This window comes from Melozone crissalis, unplaced genomic scaffold, assembly GCF_028551555.1.
Source record: "Melozone crissalis strain CALT ecotype California unplaced genomic scaffold, PUWL_Pcris_2 ptg000008l_1, whole genome shotgun sequence".
NCBI classification, from domain to species: Eukaryota; Metazoa; Chordata; class Aves; order Passeriformes; family Passerellidae; genus Melozone; species Melozone crissalis.
Window position 1 is genome coordinate 15,769,365 of NW_026535786.1, and position 18,961 is coordinate 15,788,325.

Here is an 18,961-nt window from a genome sequence, read left to right on the forward strand (position 1 = left end):
GAAAACAGGCAAGAAGCACCCCAGGGCTCTGAGGCAAAGCTCACTGCCCCCTGGCTGCTTTCACACCCCAGGTACATCCATGCCATGCAGTGCAGGAGCAGCTGCTAGGAACTGGAAAGAGCAGAGCACAGCAGGACAGATACCTGACCTCAGTAATGAGGCTGTGCCAGCAGGACTGTGCCCTACCTGGACCCAAGGCTCTGGGTCAGTCACTGCACTGCAGCATCCCCTGCCTTCTCCCCACTCCCCTGTACCCTGACCTCAGCAAAGCAGCCCTTGGCTGGTCAGTACTCCTGGGGAACAGCCTGGGATCGCCCCCACACCTCTTTGGCAGAAAATGGCATCTAATGACAAAGGGGACCATGGGGCAGGGCCCAGGGCAGGGTCTTGGCCCAGCTCCCAGAACACTCTGCCAGGTTTAAAAGGTGCTAAGCTATTTAAAGGGAAAAAGAAAGCTACAGAGCTTCCTTGCAGCTTGAAGGCCCATTTCAGGAATCAGATTACAAACTGCCTTTGGGATGGAAGCAAAGATCCTTCTGGTGCCTCGCTCCCTGCTTTCTCTTGCCAAGCCCCTGTGATAAAGGGGATCAGCAGAGCACTCAAAGGGCATTGTCCCCAATGCCATGGAAAACAAGAAAACAGCTTTTTCACCTTCTTTTCATGCTTCTTGACATACTACTCTTCTGATCCTCACTGGCTCCCCGAATTTATTTTCTCTCTCCATTTCTGTGTAGCCCATCTTCCTTCCTTCCTTCTTCTCGCCCACCCCCACAGCATATGGTGCTGGGGGTCACTGAGGGACAGAGCCCTTCCCTGCCCCTGCTGGCCCTTGCCCAGCTCAGGGAGAAGCAGCCTCCCTCACACCACTGCCACGAGCCTGTGCTGGATCCCCAGCTGTCAACGTGACGAGGGACAACATTTCCTTTCTGAGGAGAAAGATGTCCAGACGAGGCTTTTATTCTGAGGGGGACAGGTGGGACATGCTCAGGGAAAAGCCATTTATTTCACCAGCCTGGGCAGAAGTAGCAGAATCTTTTGGTGGACCTCTTTTCCCATTATCCCACATCTAGAAGAGGAACCACAACCCTTGCAACAGAGCCCTGACTGCTGTCACTGTGGGAAGAGACCAGTAACACCCAGTGCCACCAGCAATCACACCACCACACCACCTGGGCAGAAGACAAAGTGTCATGGCTTCACATACAAGAAATAAGCCTCGAGGGTTAAACGAGCTGAGTTTGCAGGAGGGGGTATCCCACAGCAGCCAGAGAGCACCTCCCTGCCAGAGACTCCCAGAGGCTGTCCCGACTGAGCCCTCCCTTGGCCGTGGGTGGGAAATCACTTACACAGCCATGGGCAACCTCATGTGCTTCTGGATTTGGAGAAAGCCCAGTTTGAACCAGGTCCCTCCCTCAGTAGTATGGCTGGAAAATAAAGTGATGCTTGACCAGAGAGCAGCCCTGAAATCTGCCTGGTGTTGGATTTTGATTTTTGCTTTAAAATTCAATTCAACATTCAAAGAATGTTCAAATTCACTGCTCTTGCCAGTGACAAAGAGAGAGGTTGTTGAACAACAAAAGTAGCTAAATGTTTGAGGAACATTTTAGTCCCCACAGGATGAAGTTGCTAAAGGAATTTGCCCAGCTTCCCACAGTCTAGTTACTGAATTACTAAACCAGTTTCTCACAACCACTTACAAAGCAAAATCATAATCAACTGTAGGATCTGGTATTATGAGTACTCAAGAATGAGCTTTTACAAAATAGAAGCTAAAAGGTTTGCAGTTCTGTTTCACATCTGTGGCCCAGATATAATCAGCTCCTTCTTGTTCCCTGTTCTAAAGCATGCCCACAGCATCTGACTTGTGCTGAAGAGAGGTCCAAAGGGCCATACCATTCTAAATGTCTCCTAAAACTTTCAAGGAGGCTGAATCAAGTGTGTTTTGTCAAACACGTCTCCCTTCTCCCCATGCATCCACTTTTCATTTGTGCTACCTTTTTAAATAATAAGGAAAAAAAAACAAGCAAGACTAGATGCTTAAACATTTGTAAACCTAAATCTTGCCTTTGAAAGAGACTTAAAATGTTTTAATTTACAGAGTAGCTTCATGCCTAGAGCAATTTGTGTTGTCTCAGGTTCTTTTTTTAATCTTTATGCCTTCATGTTCCTAAGGATGCTTGAGGGAAAACCCACACCCTAATCTCTAAAGTCTCTGCTACTGACTTGACACTGCCTTGTGTCACTGTCTCTCTTGAGGCTTTGCTTCTTGCTCTATATTTTGATATATAATCAAGGTGGATGCATTGAGCTACCTCAAATGCACATCCACAAGGTAAAAATTTTCTTCCTCCTTCGTCTTCAAGCTGTATTTAGTGCTGCCCACCCAGAGCCCAAAGGGTGACTGCTCCCTCTGTCCTGGCTGAGCTCTCTGCAGCAAGCACCGGTTCTTCTTCTCCTGTAGGCAGCACCCTCGGACTTTGGGAGGCCACCAAGCAGCAGTGCCACCATGGAGGGCTCCTGGGGGCCCCAGGCTGTTCACATGAACTGAGCTGGAACCAGAGCAAGCCCCAGGTCCTGTCCAGTGTCCTCATTCCGGTCCCCAGGTTCTGGAGGAAGGGAAGATCAGCTCAGGGCTTGGAGCAGTTTTGCAGCATGCTCCAACCTGAACACAGACTACGATGTGAGCAGTAGCTGGGGGGGAAAACCCAAACACCCCACAACCTTTTACAAGTTCATTATGGAGAGGGACAGGGAGATGGGGACAAACAGGAAAACAGCTTTCTTCCCATTTAAGGTACTCCCCACTTTGCTAGCACCATAAACTAGCACACCAGCTCACAGCAGGGCTGCAAAACTTGTGAGAGCTTTCAAAGCAACCCGGGTAACCTTGTTCACAGCTAATGATTTATGCATATGCCATCACCCCACTACACCATCCCTGCTTCTGCAGACACCTTGTGCTCAGTGCTCTCTTTTCTCTCAGCACCTCCTGACCCAGTAGTCCATGGCTGCACACGTGGAAAGGGAATGGATGTCCTTGCCCCAGTGGATTATCTGTCAGTACCGGAAAGGACTGTAACCTAAACCCATCCCCTTCCCAGTCCAACATAAACTCGGGAGAGCTGTTGAAAGCCAAATCAAAGCACTCTGCTCAGCCAACTCCCAGTATACCTTCCCTTCCTGGATGCTGTTGTGAGACACCATGTCCTGCTGAGAGATCCCCTTCCCTTGCACCTACCCCACCTGTTCTGAGCTCCAGGACCTCTTGGAAACCCTTGAGCTCAATCCCTCCTGTACCTCCCAGGAGCTGAGACCTGGGGCTGACACAGCAGAGCCAGTTCATTGCACCAGGAGGTGTTTAGGGGTCTGAAGCCCTGCTGACCTCCACAGCCAGGTGTCTCACTGAACTATTAATTCAGCTAACAATTTCACATGGTGAGGTGCTGCTAGTGCTTTAAGTAAGGCTCTGGAGCCAGTTGCTGCAGGTGACAAATCTCTTTCTTGCCCCATTTGTTATGACCTGACTGGATGTGGCCTCTTTGCCCCACAGATTCCTACTTCACTCCCCACAGATGATGTTTTCTCAGTGTCCACAGCTGTGAGGCCTGGTCCCATCACCTACCAGAACAAATCAATCTTCATGTGAATTAAGCCACAGCTCAGCCACCAAACACCCACAGCAGTGGTTGGTGCTGTCCCAGGGCAGCCAGGGTCCTTTGCCCTTATGGTCAAGAAGGGCGCTGCAGGAGAGCCATGTCCTCCTGAAGTCCAGTGTGTCCCTCAGGCAAAAGGTGCTTACCTCTGGTTCAGGATGCCAGATCCCTCCAAGTGGTTGGTTTTTCCCAGTAAAAACCTCCATTCCCTTTCTGTCAGAGGTTTGGGTCTGTAATACATAACCCAATGTTGTACCTGAGGCTCCACCACACCTCAAAGGTCTGAGCAACTTCAGTGAAAAGACTTGACCAAACCAGATCAGCTCCCTCAGGTCTAATTTCTGCTGAGCTACATACCACAGCCCTTTATGATCCAGGTATGTGAGCTCTGGGAGAAGGCCAAGGGAACTGGTCCCTCTGGCAAAGCCTGTTCCTCCCATCAGCTTCCACAGCAGGACGGAAAGCGCCACAGCTGGTAGCAGTCAGGTGTGGATTTGGTAGCACTACCCCAGAAATGAAACAGAGCATGCTGAACTCACATGTAAAGACACAGCTCTCAAGGCTTAGAGCCTGGAACGAGGCTGACAAGCCCAGTGTCTTGTTTATGCCAAATTCCTGCTGCTTTCACCTTCCCATGACACACCTGGGGCCGACTCCCACAGAGCCTTTCCTCCAGAGCACGGGTGCAACAAGTCAGCTCTTCCTCTGGTGGGCAGGAGGGCACCAGCAAGGGCTGCAGCCCCATGTCAGCCTCTGCAGGGCAGCAGCAGTGCCCTTCCCTTTCCTGGCCATCTCTGGGAGCTGACCTGCAAACACTGCAGGGCTGGGCACTGCCAAAGCACCAGTGGGATGAGAGGGACAGATCAAAGCAAAGATCAAGGGAGGGCAGGAGGCAGAACAGAGCACAGCCCCATCCCACCCTTCCTGCTTCCTCCCAGGCTAGTTCAGCTCTCTCCAGCCCAAACACCAGCAGAGATTTACCCACGTGGCTGTTTCTCTCCACAGGCATTTATGTCTGTGCTGCTTATCTACAACTGCTGCACTCTTTTTCACTGAAGAGCAGCATCCTGTGGATTTTCCCAGCAGCTGAAGCCACCAAGGAGATCTGCTGGGGTGGCCTGAAGAGGGGGCACCAAAGAACATCTAGACAAAAAAAACTGCTCCCACATTTCACTGGGCACAGCTGCTTGATCTTTCTGAGCTCTTGGTGTGCTGGAGATGGAAACTGATGGTGGGGAAAGCCACACCCAGAGATGCTGTTGAGGGGAGATTCCCTGCACCTTTTTTTAGCAGAGCACAGGCTTGCATCCACACAAACAAGGAGCACTGGCTTTTCTGCCTCTCACCACTCCTCCTCCCCACCAGAGCCAAATAAGGAACTCGGCAGTGAATCCTGCACTTCATAATTTGTGTGCAAATTATGAGAACACAGGAGGCAGAAAAACCTGTTCCCACTCCAGTCATGCCCCCCCACCACCCCACCTCCCCAGCTGCATTTGCTCCCCATCATTTGAGATTTCAGGTGTTCAAAGCAGTCACTTAGCAGTCTTCCTTCAGGAGTGATAAATGAGTTTGCATTTTACTGTGGCAGGGCAGACCAGAAATGCCTAGAAATGAGGGTGACAAAAAGGCAGCTTCAAAAAAAGCTAAACCACATGTTTGGAGGGCCCCTCCTGCCCACAGCTAAGGAATGCTTGACGACCAGAAGAGCTTTTTCATCTGAAAGGGTAAGAGAAAGGAGTGGGACAATCAAATCTGGTTTCAGTTTATTTCCAGAATTTTACTGTACAAAATATGCAAAGTGTAAAACGGTTTTATGTTTCAGTTTAAAAAACAACAAAACCCCATCCAGCTATAACTTAAGAGAACCCAGCTTGGAACAGAACAATTTACAAGGCTAAACCCACAGTGCATTAATGTCACAGACACCAGGAATTTGCTTACTTAAGTTCACGATTAGAAAAGAACAGAAAGACCATGTACCACTGCAGTTAAAGTCACATGTGCAAAGAAGAGAAAAGAGAAAGAAATGCTGGTTAGTGTCTATTAATTAAAAAACCTTGGCAAAACCCTTCTTACTATACACAGTGTGTGTAGAAAAAGTATTACACAGTGATAAAGGAGGGTGAGGGAAGGGCATTTTGCTCCCACCCCCTTCCCCAAGACACAATAATGCTGAATCAAAGAAACAGGCACAGGAGAGTGTAAGATTCCTTCACAGTAATGCCTGTTCAGGTATAGTGGCCACAGCATCTCCCCACTGTGCACACAGGAGATACCCCCAAGCATTGTCAGTGCTGGTGAGAGGTGCCCTGGAAGCAGCCAGAGGGAAGGAGGGAAGGAAGGAAGCAAGGAAGGAAGGATCCCCTCCCTCCCTCCCTGGGCAGAGCACACCCAGGGCAGGGCCGGCTGCCTGCTGCCCACAGGGCTCCGTGTGCACCAGGGATAAAACAGTGCTGGAGGGAGGCAGAGGGGCAGGCAGTGCCAGCAGAGGGGCAGGCAGTGCCAGCAGAGGGGTGGGCAGTGCCAGCTGCACCGCTCTGCATGGGCCCAGAGCAATCCCCACCACTCGCAGCTGTCGGAAACGGCAACTTTTGGTGATCATTGATGGGAGGCAGCAGCCTGAAGGCAGGAGCATGCACACTCCTGCAGGAGACATCATGGCCCAAAGCCATCTCTTTCAGAACAGAAATTTGGGGAGTTTCCTTTTTTTTTTTTTTTTGTTTGTTTTCTAAAACCAGCTCAATTCCAAGAGCACTTCCTTCTTAAGGACAGCTAAAACACTGAGCCACCAAGTCTGGCTTGAGGCTTGAAACACATACAATGTGCACACCAGAGGGGGAAAGCACACAGACACACACAAGCTGAATGAGAAAACACCTGCACACACACACCTCATGAGCAGCTGGGCAGCACTGAGCCCATGTGAGGAGCCAGTCTGGGACCAGACTACAGCACTTTTGCAGAACACTGCAAGACTTTTGTTTACCCTTTGAAAAGGGCAGAATTACAAGTTTGGGTGAGCAAGATGAAATTGGCTTGAATAGGTTTCCATGTTTAGCAAGTTATGGATCTTTTCAGTTTCTTCAGCAGCAAGTGTTGGAAGTGAGCACATCTCAAACAAAACCTTTCAAAGTTACTTATGTGGGGCAGGACCAGCTCCAGATATTTCTTCTATGCAGCTTTTGGCTGAACTCAGCAACTGCAGATTCCCAAGGCGTTGCACAGAGAGCCCCATCCCAAAGGAAAAGGTCTGGAGGCTTCATAAGGGTTGGGATTTGTTCAGATCTCCAAACTTGAGCCTTCCTGTGCACTGCCTCCAAGCCTCCAAGTGCCGCCTCAACACCTCCCAACCCTGCAGATACACTTTGGAGGAGAGTGCTACAATGCTCACACTTCCAAGAGTGCTGCCTGCTCAGCTTCCAGGTGTGGGAAAGGACACTGAGACCCAGGGCAGCCTCACAGAGTCTGCACCCACCCACAGCTGAAGTCACATGGCAGTGAGAGGCCAACAGATGTGACAACAACATCTGCCCATGCCTAGTTACAGGACTGGCAAAGTATTAAGAGTAGTATCTGCCCCTACACTCCTGGAAGCTGCAAGAAATTCAAATATTTCAATTTATAGCCAGGAAAGAGAAAGCCAGCCTTCGTGGAAACCCATAGACATTTCCATCTGCTCTAGAACACTTGAAAGTCTCAGCTGCATCTGGTTTTGCAAGATCTCAGCATGGCTTTGGATTTAGGCTGTAACAAATCCGAGAGGAAAAAAACCCAAAGCCTTTAAAGCTTTAGCACTTAAGTTACAGCATACTTGAGTTACAGGAAACGTGCCAACATGGAAGAGAGGAGTGGGGCACCACCACTCCTTGCTGGGCAGCACAGCACCCTATCAAATGGTTCAGCTCCCAGTGAAGGACGTCCAGTGCAAGGATCATCTCCAAAGGGGACACTGACCACTCCATCACCAACAGGACAATGTTAAAAAAGTTAAAAAACCATCTGAAACCTAATAAACCCCCCCACAATTCCCAACCAGGTACAAACATCCAGACTGGGAGAGAGGAAGGAAAATATGTGCAAGGAGACAGTGCAGGATAGGAGAGGCATTCGGAGGAACAGCCTGCACTTGGCTGGCAAACCCTCCAAGTTGTATTTATGCTCAGCTCTTGGCAAGCTCAGCAGAAGTAAGGGCTGCAGGAATTGGATCAGAGCTTCATTCCCTATGACTCCATTCTTACTCATTAGCTGGCTACAAACAGAGTTAAACAAAGCAGTCCCCACTCACCGCTCAGTATTTTTCACAGAGTTTGAATTCCTACAGATGCCACAGATCCAACCGTGCATCTCAAAGCACTTGAAAGCAAGTTGAGTTTAGCCTCACAACACCCCAGTGAGGTAGGTATGACAGTGGTCCCCTGATTTTGCATGGAGAAGGGAAGCAAGAGAGACCCCGAAAAATGTCACTAAAAATATCAGAACAGGGACTATGCAGGAATCATGATTCCCCTTTCAGTCTGTCCTCACCTCTAAGCAGCTGCACCTCTAAAGAAACCTCTGAGAGAGTCCTCTCCTTCAGATTTCATCAGGCAAAGCATTCATGCTGCTGATATAAGGAAGAGCATTCAATGTAGGAGCTGGCCCCTGCTGACAGTGTCCTTTTTGGCAGCAGGCAGAAAAGGCAGGGTTGAACCACAGCACAAAGATGAAGAAGCAGGCCCAGACTGAGCACACGCTGCTTCCGTCTGGTTCTCCATGTGTTAAAGGATTTAACAAAATTAAGACATGAGTTTCCTGAGCAGATACTGTCAGACAACCCCTCCTCACAGGGCAGGGAAAAGGAAAGGGGAAGGAAATCCTGGGAAAGTAAAAAACTTTTGCAGATGTGCCTGTGACAAGGTGCTCTCACACACAGGGCACACCCAAGCCCTTGGCAAGGTGGTTCTTGTTCTGGCTCCACAGAAATGAGCCAACTCAGCCACAGGCAGTAGCCTCCACACAGGTATTAAGCGTTCCACAGTCTCCCAAAGCTACTCCCAGTCTCTCCCACCCTGCTGGTTATGCACATCATAAAAGCCAGGTGTAGGCATCTTCAGGAGAGCCAAGTGTAAGATACTTTATGTTCACCTTCCTTTTTTTGTTTTTTTCAAAGTAATAAACCAACATATTTTTTCAAAGTAAAACACTGCGAAGGCCACAGTCAATAAAGGAGTCTTCATACAGACTACCAGAAAGCCTGATCTGCCAAAAAACCCAAACACTGAGCTTGAAGAGGGGAAAACACTACCTACTTCCCATCCTTTAAGGGCAAAGGGCCTAATCCCATCATGGGCCGTACCATCCAGTTTCTTTACAACCACATCTGGCACAATACACGGACTAAAAAAGGACCCAGGAGACAACCACGTGCTTGTAAGAAAGGTGCAGCAAACTGCAGGTGTCACTTGGATGGGCAATCAGCACTTTGGACCCTCACTCACCCAGGTTCTCCCTTGATCCCAAGAGAACTGTTGCACATGCCTCTCCACTGCTGCTGAAGCTGGAAGAGGATGGACCCTCCTGCCCTGTTCCCAGCATCCCTGTTTAAGGTGGCTGCTCCCCATGGACACCAGCCAGCCCATGCCTGCCATGGGAAGGGCTGGGAAAGGCCAAAAGGGACAGGAGGGGCTGTCACAGCCCTCCTCAGAAGACTGTGCAGGCTGGCAATGAAAGGCACTGACTGACACACTGCTGGAATTAGGGCCTTCTTGGTTAAGACATCCATATGGAGGGCAGGCTAGATCCTGCCGGATAAGGAATATTTGCATGGCAAAAGACTGAGCAGAATAAATTGATCATTTACATTCACATGGATCTCAAGGGACCTTCAGGTCACTGCCAGCCTTGTAGCTGGCTCCAGTCACTCCATGCTCTGTGCTGGCAATCACACTTCAGACACCGATTTGGGCTCGCCATTAAAAACAAACCTTCCAAACTCAGGTGTGACTAAATTCACACATGAAAGCTGCACCGGTGGGCAAAGGCAGCCTCACAGACAAAACTGCATCCTCAGAAGCAGATCCCAACGCTGAGCAGAAACTCCCACAGCACAGAAAGGCCAAGAAAGGCAGGCAGATTTTCAACATTTAGGCATTGTTTGGTATTTCTTAGCTACAGCTGAAGGCGTACGGTGGGGAAGGACTCACTGCAGTGTTTTCAGAGCACAACAGTTCTCCAAAGCAAGTGAATGGGGCAGAGGTCAGCCTTTCCCTGGCTGTTCTCCTGCAGGAAGTGTTTTTGTCCCTCTTTTCTCCAGACACACTTGAAGCTGGCTAGAGAGGGAGGGGCACATTCCTGCCTGCACCCCCTTCCCCTCAGAGAGGCTGTCAGACGTAGGGAGGGTCTGTGATTTATCTAAGGAGCAGCCAGCTACTTACTGACCCTGTCCCAGTGCAAATACACAGCCTTTGCAGGTGCAAAAGGAAGCAGCAGTGCCTGGAGAAACATTCAGAAAGCCAGACAGAGGAAACAGAGAAAGGAAGCCTTGGGCCTGCCTGAGAGAGATGCTGACAAGCAGGACAGAGAGAAGCAGGGGAGAGGTAGCAGGGAGCAGTGACATGAAGAACAACTTAACTAACAAGCACTGAATAAGGAAAAAAAGATAAATTGAAGAGCTGCAAATGGGCTGATCCAGTTCAAGACAAGCAATTTCACAGAGGGTGAAAGCATCCCATTATGCCCATACAGGTCTGGCACTGACAGAAGAGGTATGTGGCAAGGAGGATAAGAAGAATAAAGAATAAGTCCCCTCACACCCCCACCCTTTGATATTTCCCACCTCCCCAAGTGAGCAGGGACTGTGGCACCCTGTGCCAGGAGATTTCTGTGAGGGACAGGTGAGCAGTGAGCCCCCAGGAGCAGCCACAGGTGGCAAAAGCAGAGACACAAGGGTGCAGGGGTGCACGGTGTAAGGCAGCGCTCCAGCAACAACTCTGACACTGCAGCCGTGCAGAGAAAGAGAGCGTGACATTTACAGGATGCCTGGAAAGAGGGGCAAAGAAAAAAATCTGTTCTGTCTCCAAGGCTGAGCTAACTGAGCCAAGTCGCCCTATTGCCTCTTAAGATACTTCTTCCTAGATAAGATATCCCAACTCCCCCCTCCCCTTTCCAAATAAAGTGCAGATGGTCAAATATTACTGGTCCATCATCTGCCAGTTTCAGTCAGCATTGGGGAAATTAAACCCAAAAGCACGATATTGAAAAAAAACAAAAATAAAAATCTCCCAACAACCCACCCTCAAAATCCCTTAGACTGAAGTCTCAGACTGTAAGCGGAGGACAAATTTATGAGATTTAGGGTCTATGAACTCTTCTGAGAGTTTGATGAAGGGGATTTTTTTCACATTAACAACAAGGCTGAAGTCCAAGCACTTGAGGACAAACACGATGCCGTCTTGCAAGCCGCTTGTGACCGCTTCCTCGCTGACCAGCGTCCACTGCTTGGAGAACCAGCGATCCCTGTCGTACTGGAGGGTTGGGCCTGGGTTGAGGTAACGCTCCAGGAATGCCTGCCAAGAGCGGGACACGCATTAGCACCAGCCCCACAACTCGCCCTGCTCTCCTCCCAGCCCCAAATACGGCGCTGCGAGCACGGGCTTGCCATGCTGCAAATTGTTTCAGCTTTAACACTTCAGAAGACATCTTCTCCCCAGTCCCTCTCAGCTTTTCAGGCCCAGGAGGAGACACAAACATCAGGAGATCCTCTTTCAGTCCATCCCAGCAAGTTTGCAAAGTTATAGCCCTGACTTCTGCCATCAGCACAGCCATCTGGCAGCAGTTCAGTAGAGCAGAGGTCATTTCTCCCCTGCCACCCCATAACCAATCCCAGAACTACAGTCCCAGACAGGATAGTGGCTCTCTCCTTCAGGCCAAGCTAAGGTGGTAAACAGATGTCTCCGTGTTTTCAGCCTGAGGGTGTAAAACTGAAAACAGAATGCAAAATGCCATTTGACCTTGCTTGTATTTTGAAGTCCCTCTGCAATCCTAATGGCAGCAGAAATCCCCTTGCATACCTGGGCAAGGTCCCAGGTGGCTCATAGTGAGAGGATGCTAAGCCCCATCTCTTGACAGCATTTCTGCTCTTACTGCAGTAAGTCCTGGGTGAATGTCCAGGAATAAACCCTTCTCTAGGACTGCGGGGTGTTCTTAGAAAGGAAGGTAGAGCGTGGGAAGGGAACTGTGTAACCCTTTCCTCTTATCATTCAGTCCTTCCCCGTGCCTGCAAGTCAACAGTCACAGCCTAGGCATGAAGCAGCAAACTATGATTGATCAAGCAGCTCATGAATTAGGAATTAGAAACACTGTCAGAGAGACAGAGATTTAGGCAATCATTAGCACTCCAAAATGCAGCAAGGCAGAGAGGTCAGAAAACCAACAAGATCCTTTGCAGGTTGCCACCTGCATCATCCTGCTACCAGAAGCCAGCTGGAAAAACTCCTGTGACCACTCAAAGCCACCCTTTCAAACATTTATTAAGCATTCCCTTTGCTGAACTGGATTCAAGAACAAATACCTCATAGGCACTTTTGGAAAAAAGGAGACAGAAGATGCTGCAGAGGAAACATTACTTCTCCTCAAGACCTGGTGCAACTCACACCACACTGGTCAATTCACAGGGAGCAACTACGAAAGCCTTCACTCACCTGCCTTGACAACTTTCTGTTCTGCCTGCACACACAGATGTGCCACCCCCTTCTCCCTGCCTCCTGCAGCATTAGAGAAAGCATTCACTACCTTTGGTGTCATGTTGTTGGTGATGCAGAAGGACAGGTGTTGCAGGATGCTCTCCATGCTGTGGTACTGCTGCTGGCGGGTGGTGCGAAGGTACTTCTGCAGGGCCCTCGCCATGGAGGGGAAGATGGCCTGCGCTGCTTCTCGGGGGTCCATCATCTCTCCTGGAGCCTTCTGCTGCTCCTCTGCCTGGAGGCGTTTGATGTGAGTGAAAGCCTCTTCTACTGCAACCACGAGCCTGCAGCAAAATAATCAGGGCAGCAAGAGTCATAACAAGAAGTAGGATGGGCCTGTGGTTAAGGCAGAGCCTGGGAGTCAGGATTTACAAGGCTCCTATTCCCACCTGCCATCAAGTCACTGCCTGCCACCAATTTACACAAAATCTTCTCTACCGACAGTCTGAGGGGCAGAGAGCAGCTCTTCCTTACTTGCCCAAGCCATCCAGCAACTGAGGGCCATAAACCAGGATTAAAGTTGTAAAGCCCTGAGCACTGCACTTGGTTCTGCCAGCGCAGCATGAACACGAGCAATGTGACTCAAACAAGACACAGCTGCCCTGGCCTTTAACGTGGGTCTGAGCAGTCCCAGCACGCAGGACAGGCAGGCACCCAGGGGGAGGCTGCCCACACCCCAGTGTCACCCAGGACACAGCCGGCTCCGAGACACTCTGTGCTCACAAGCACAGTCTGCTCTCATTTCCACCAGCTGGGCACAGCTGGACTGCCCTGCACCTCTCCACTGAACAGCAAGGGTGAAAACACTCCTCCATCTTCACTCCTAACACTGTAGCTTAAGGCATCCTCTGCAAACCACTCCTGTGTTGGCACAGGTGAGCAAACACGAAGCCCACACCATAAAAGGGGAACAGGTGTCTTAAGACACTCATTCCTTTGGGCTAACTTGCAAGTGAGGGGCTACATTGCAGCTAGTGAGGAAAAAACAATAATGGAAGAGCCACCCAACAGAATTCTTCGGCCCCTTCAGACAGGACTTGTTTTATACTTAATTTCCTCTCAAATCACCAATGACTGTCCACAATGATCTCAATATCCAAAGCATCTTAAAGCCAGGGGCAGCTGCCTCACCACAAGCAGAGGTACTACATACTGCATTCAGGCTGTACATGAGGAACAGCACAAGAAGTCCTGACCTTTGTCCATTTTGTTTAATTTGACACGGGGGAGGTGGAAATCAGTTTTAAACTCCTGCCCTGAAACATCTGGCCTTATCTAGTGACTGATGGTTTCCCCTCTGACTAAGCAGAGCAAGCACAGGAGATGTGCCCAAGTTAGGATGCTACACTTCACAGAAGGGCAAGTTTAAAACTTCCTATTGCTCTGAGGCTGGAAGAGGGCTTAAAAGACAGAGGCTATAGAGCACAGAGGCTATAGGTCAGACTGAAGCAGGCAAGGAGGGGACGCAGCGCCAGCACTTTCCCAGTGAAACAAACTGCCAAAAGAAAACTCAAAACAAGTCAGCTCCTTCCAGTTATGACACATTCCTTCCAAACACAGCTCAGTTGCAAGCCTGCCCATAAGCAACTTGCCTCAAGCTGTTAGGCATGCTAAGTACACACTGCAATTAGGCTCCTGAGCAAACAGGGGCACTGTCTCAGGTCACCTCAACAAAGCATCAACTCTACAGCCTAAGCATGACTGGCAGAAGACATATCTATGTTTCAAAATAAAATATAATTGCTTGTGGTCAAGTCTTCCTGCCTCAAAACACAAATATTCTCCTCACCTATGAAAAGGCAACACCAAGCACTCCACTGATCCTGTCCCTGCATTACTTCAGCTGAAAACTTGGGCATGAGCAAAAATAATGGGATTTCCTCCAGCAAGTAACTACAAACTCGTCAAGCACTGGGTTGCTCCCTAACCCACGACACTGCATTAGCTTATCCACCTTGTATACCTGAGCTCAGCTGCATGCCCGTTCTTCCAATAATTCCAGCTGCAAGCTGCCACCGTCCCTCGAGCATGTGTGTGTCACAAGCTCCCTCCCTGTGACAGATTCACAGCCAGCCCCCCATGCTGGGCTGGGGGCACCCACGAGGCCCAGCCCCACAGCAGCAGGCGGGGCAGGTGCCTTACCTGGCGCGGCGTTTCCTGACGCGGCGCTCGTGGTCGGCCTCCTCGTAGTAGAGCTCGTTGTGGCTGGAGTCCCTGCGCCGCGCGGCCGCCGCGATCATGGCCCGCGACTGCCCCGACGCGTTGTTACCCGGGCCTGCGGGGACAAGGACGGGCACACGGGAGACAAAGGAGGTGTCAGTGCCACAGGGCTGGGGCTGGGACACACCAGCACCCCAGGGCAGCTGTCACTGTGCTCTGGGGCTCCAGCCTGCCCAGCCAAGGCTACAAACCCTTCCCCGGTCCTCAGGAGCTCCGGCAGAATCCCTGCAAGGCAGCACAGGCTTGGAGAGGGTGTTCTGGCACGTGGACAAGGGAAGTTAGTTGGGATGGAGGGTCTCACACAATATACACAAAGGCAGAGTGAGGTGAGCATGCCAAGGATGCAACTTACCCCCCATTATATATGCTTTCAGTTTGAAGGCAAGGGCAGCTGGAGCATATCACATTTCAGCATCAAGACAGTGTGAGAGCACAAAAAGTGAGAAGTTGGAAAGAGGAGAGAGACAAACACAAGAACATAATGAGACATGGAGATGAATAAATGAAAGCCAAACTCCAGACAGTTATTCACAGGAAGGGGAAACAGGATGCAAGGGACAGCAGGGTCACCTTCAGACAAAGCATAGGGTTTCCCAGAAGGGCAGATGCTGGCAGAGCAGCAGTCCCACAACAACAGGGTAAGATGGGGTCTGTATGTGTAGCGGCTTCTCATGGCACTCTGAGCAGCACCTGCCCTCAGAGCTTCTGCTGCTGTTAACAGATCCTCCAGAGCCACAGGAACACGGAAGCTGCAATCTGCTCTGTAACACCCAGTCAGTCCACAGAGCTGTCTACCACAAGACCTTAACTAGTGACCTTAAAATATAGTAGTAAGTTCTTCAACTCTCCCATGAAGCCCTCAGCTCTGGCTTTTCAGGTAGGTAGAGGAAAAAGGTTGTCCCAAACGAGTTTACAAGCTCTTCTTTCCAGATAGAGGGCAGAGGTGGGTCTACCCAAAGCTAAGTGGTAGTCTAGGACTAACTCCAAGCCGCCAAGAGGTGATTTGTGCCAAACTGCTGTGGCCCACATCCCCGGCTGGCAGTGGTTAAGGCAAATCAATTGCACAGACATGCTGAAAATTATTCTGCTCAAGCAAGGGCAACTCTTTTTAATTTTTTTCCTAAAAAGCCCAAACCAGATTCCAAGACAGAAGCCTGAAACTCAGCAGTGGGAAGAACAAGCACAAATAGCTTCTTAAGAGTCTAAACATTTCAGACTTTGTTTGACAGCCCTGAAATGGAGGATATGACTCAAGGGAGACACTAGCCTCCCAAATTTGGGTTACATCTGTAATTTGCCTCATTGACTACACCTGGCAATGAAAATCCTGGTTTTGAAGGTGAACCTCCCCACTCTGCATAAGAAAGATTACAGCAATATGTTTTTCTTTCCTGGCTGCTGCAGTATCAAATACAAAAGCTGTCAACAAATTAGGCTGCCTTAATAGCATTACTGTCTCTTTACAAGAAGGGTATAAGAGACTGTTCAGGCTGCCAGGGTATAAGCTGCAGCCAGGACTACACTCTGCTTTGTAAGATGGATGGAATCTTCTTAAGGACATGCTTCTAAGCCTGAGATTTCCATGTCCACAAAGGCAGCAGCATTGCAAACAGAACAGCCCAGGCAACCAGTACTGCCCCAGAAGGGAAGGCAGGAGTTTCCAGGCCCTGGCAGGCTCACAAGCTTGACACTTGGAAAGGCTGCCAGCCACATCTGCAGCTTGCTTCTGGTTCCTTCTCTTCTAACAAAGCCTCATGAGCTAGCAGCTTCTGAGCCACTCACTCTACCAGACTGACAGTCTTTCTCTGAGCCTGTCCCAGCAGGAGGTGCAGGAAAAGAGAGCACACCAGCTCCTGAAGAGATGCTGCAGTGCAGGAGACCAGCCAGCCCAGAATGGCACACCCTGCAGCCAGCCTGGCAGGCTGTGGAGTCTCAATAGTGTGCAGACACCCGGGGCATCAGAAGGCTCTCACCTGTCCTACAGCAGGCCTCACTGAGAGCAAGCAGCTGGAATGAATGATTGCACCTCTAGAAAAACACAGCATTTCTGTTTGCACGTCTGATTCCTTCCCCTCTCCAACACAACTCAACCGAGGGCAGCACTCCAGGCAGCAAAGGACACATGATGGGCAACCTGTCCTTCCCCTTCCTCTGGCAGGATGGGAATATCTCACTGCAAGGATCTAAACCTCCAATTAATGTTATGGACCCAGGAGTGCTGCGTGAGGTTGGAGAAACCTTTAGGATAAGGTCTTTGAAACTCACCAAAAATGAAAAAAATCCAAACAAACCAAAGAGGAAAATTAAAACAAAATATTCCACACCCATAAGGCACTGAAACTTTGTTGAATCATGTCTCATGTTTTTCAATATGACAGGTATTCTTCATATTTCAGTCTCCATAGAGCCACCTTGCCCAGGTAAGTCCCTTCAGTCTCCCCTTCCCAGCTCTCAAAGCCTTTCAATGCTAACAAATTCAAGGGCAGGACGTGCCTTTACCCCATTTTGTCACACGACTTCAGCCATCCTTCACCATAAAAGCTTTGCTACTCAACCCTGACTCCTCCAAAGGAATGTGCACCTGTATAAAGGCTGCTGGGCACACCCTGCTTAAAAAGCATGGCTTTCACCGATAGGGTTTAAGAGTGTCAAATTATTAAGTCCAGTTTTCACTGCTTAGAGCATCCACATATCCACCCATCCATCCCCTTTTCTAAAGCCCCAAAGCTTGAAAACGGTTTGTAGAACAGGCAAAGCTCAATGGGGATCGTTATCTGCGTTTGAATTTCCATGGCCACGGGTGAGCCAGGCTCATTTAGTGCCGAGGCTGCGGCTGATGAGCATCACTTTCATCAGCAACTACTGCTTATACCGCAGCTCCTTCACCTTCCTGAAGGCTGCATGTGAAAGCAGCACAATAAACGACTGGGGAACTCATTAAGTTAAAAGCTGTGTTTATTGTCCTATCACAACTAAAGAGACGACCCAAGGGTGACAAAAAGCAGAGGCTACTTGAAACAAGCAGTGGTGCTGAAAAGTGTCAAGCCACATGACAATTAAACCCGACCCAAAACCTGACCGTTTCACCTGGCAAAGACAAAAGCCTTATTGTGGGCTAAACACATCTGTAAAGTCATCTGGAACTGGCAAACTCAGCACTGCTAGGAAGATTTCCAGCAAGAGACAAGGACTTGGCAAAGCAAAAAGGTGAGAATGCGTGCATAACAAAGCATAAAGCAAATCTAGCCCTTCCCCGTCCCACTCAGTCTCAGAGATCACATTTTACCTCACCTACCATCAACATTGTAGACTTTCAGGCCAGCCATGTGCTTGGCTGCTCGGGATTTGGAAGCTGTTAACAAGGCTGGGTTGTAGACTGTGAAATCTCGGTAGTAATTTTCCAGAACCACCAGTGCAGCTCGTTGGATGCTGGAGAAAGAAGAAAAAACAAAATTAGATAAAATCCCTCAGATAGAAATAAGCTCTCTTGTTTCCATAAAATATTAAAAAAAAAAAAAAAAGAAAGGAAGGGAGAATAGTGATATTGCATGGAACAGAGCTGTCATACCTACAGGACCGTGCAATACACAGAATATTAATTACTCTCTCTAGGACCTGAAATTTCATTTGAGATGCAAGATAAGTATCTCTGCCCTCAGCTCAATAGGAGGATGTCAGGAAATCCCTAAACAAGGGCAGCACATAAAGTGAAGCACTAGGCTGCCTGCAGCACGGGAAATGACAGAATAAGAGCTCAGTACAATCCCTGAGCTGCAGACACCTCGCTCAGGCTGAACACCACAACACCACACGGGTTTTGCTGCAGCTGGCCAGCCTGGATGGAGGGACCAGCTCCGGATGGATGCTTTTCCCTGTGAGTCACCTCCAGCCGCACCTCGCAGCTCCCCGGACCATCCCAGCACAAGAAGTGATCTCTCGAGCTTTCACAGCAAGATAAGATCACTGCCGGAGGAGCACGGCTGCCAGAGACGGGATTACTCAGTATTGCTTGTTAAATCCCTGGCTAGGGACAGCGTGAGGAGCAGTGACACTCCCTCCATCCCTTTGAAGGGATGCCTCCACATAAAATGACGACACAGGGGAGCAAAACAAACACACGCGCCAGCAGCAGGAAAGGCGCATCCCAGAGGTATCTTGCTTTTCGATCATTTTGACATCGGAGAGAGATGTCTGTAGGCACTGTTACCAACAAACAGGGCAGCACTTCAAAACAAGCCCGGGCTCTGGTGTTTAAGGATGCAGGAACAGGACACAGCTCTCTCCATGCTGCTCCGGCTCTGTGCCTCAGCGTGGCACCGGCACTCTCAGCACGTCACCAGGATCACCCATTCAGCCAAAGGGAGT

At 49.7% G+C, this 18,961-nt stretch overlaps 1 protein-coding gene across 1 annotated transcript in view; it reads right to left on the minus strand.

Moving 5' to 3' along the window:
- Window positions 1–10,170: 10,170 nt before the first annotated feature.
- VANGL1 (VANGL planar cell polarity protein 1) overlaps window positions 10,171–18,961 on the minus strand; it is a 41,564-nt gene continuing 32,773 nt past the window's right edge. Inside the window, exons 5-8 of the mRNA XM_054269986.1 lie at window positions 17,892–18,025; window positions 14,519–14,651; window positions 12,426–12,660; window positions 10,171–11,200 (exon numbers count right to left, since the gene is read on the minus strand). Coding sequence (XP_054125961.1) covers window positions 10,940–11,200; window positions 12,426–12,660; window positions 14,519–14,651; window positions 17,892–18,025 — 763 coding nt within the window. The 3' untranslated portion in view covers window positions 10,171–10,939. The remainder of the gene's footprint in view (window positions 11,201–12,425; window positions 12,661–14,518; window positions 14,652–17,891; window positions 18,026–18,961) is intronic.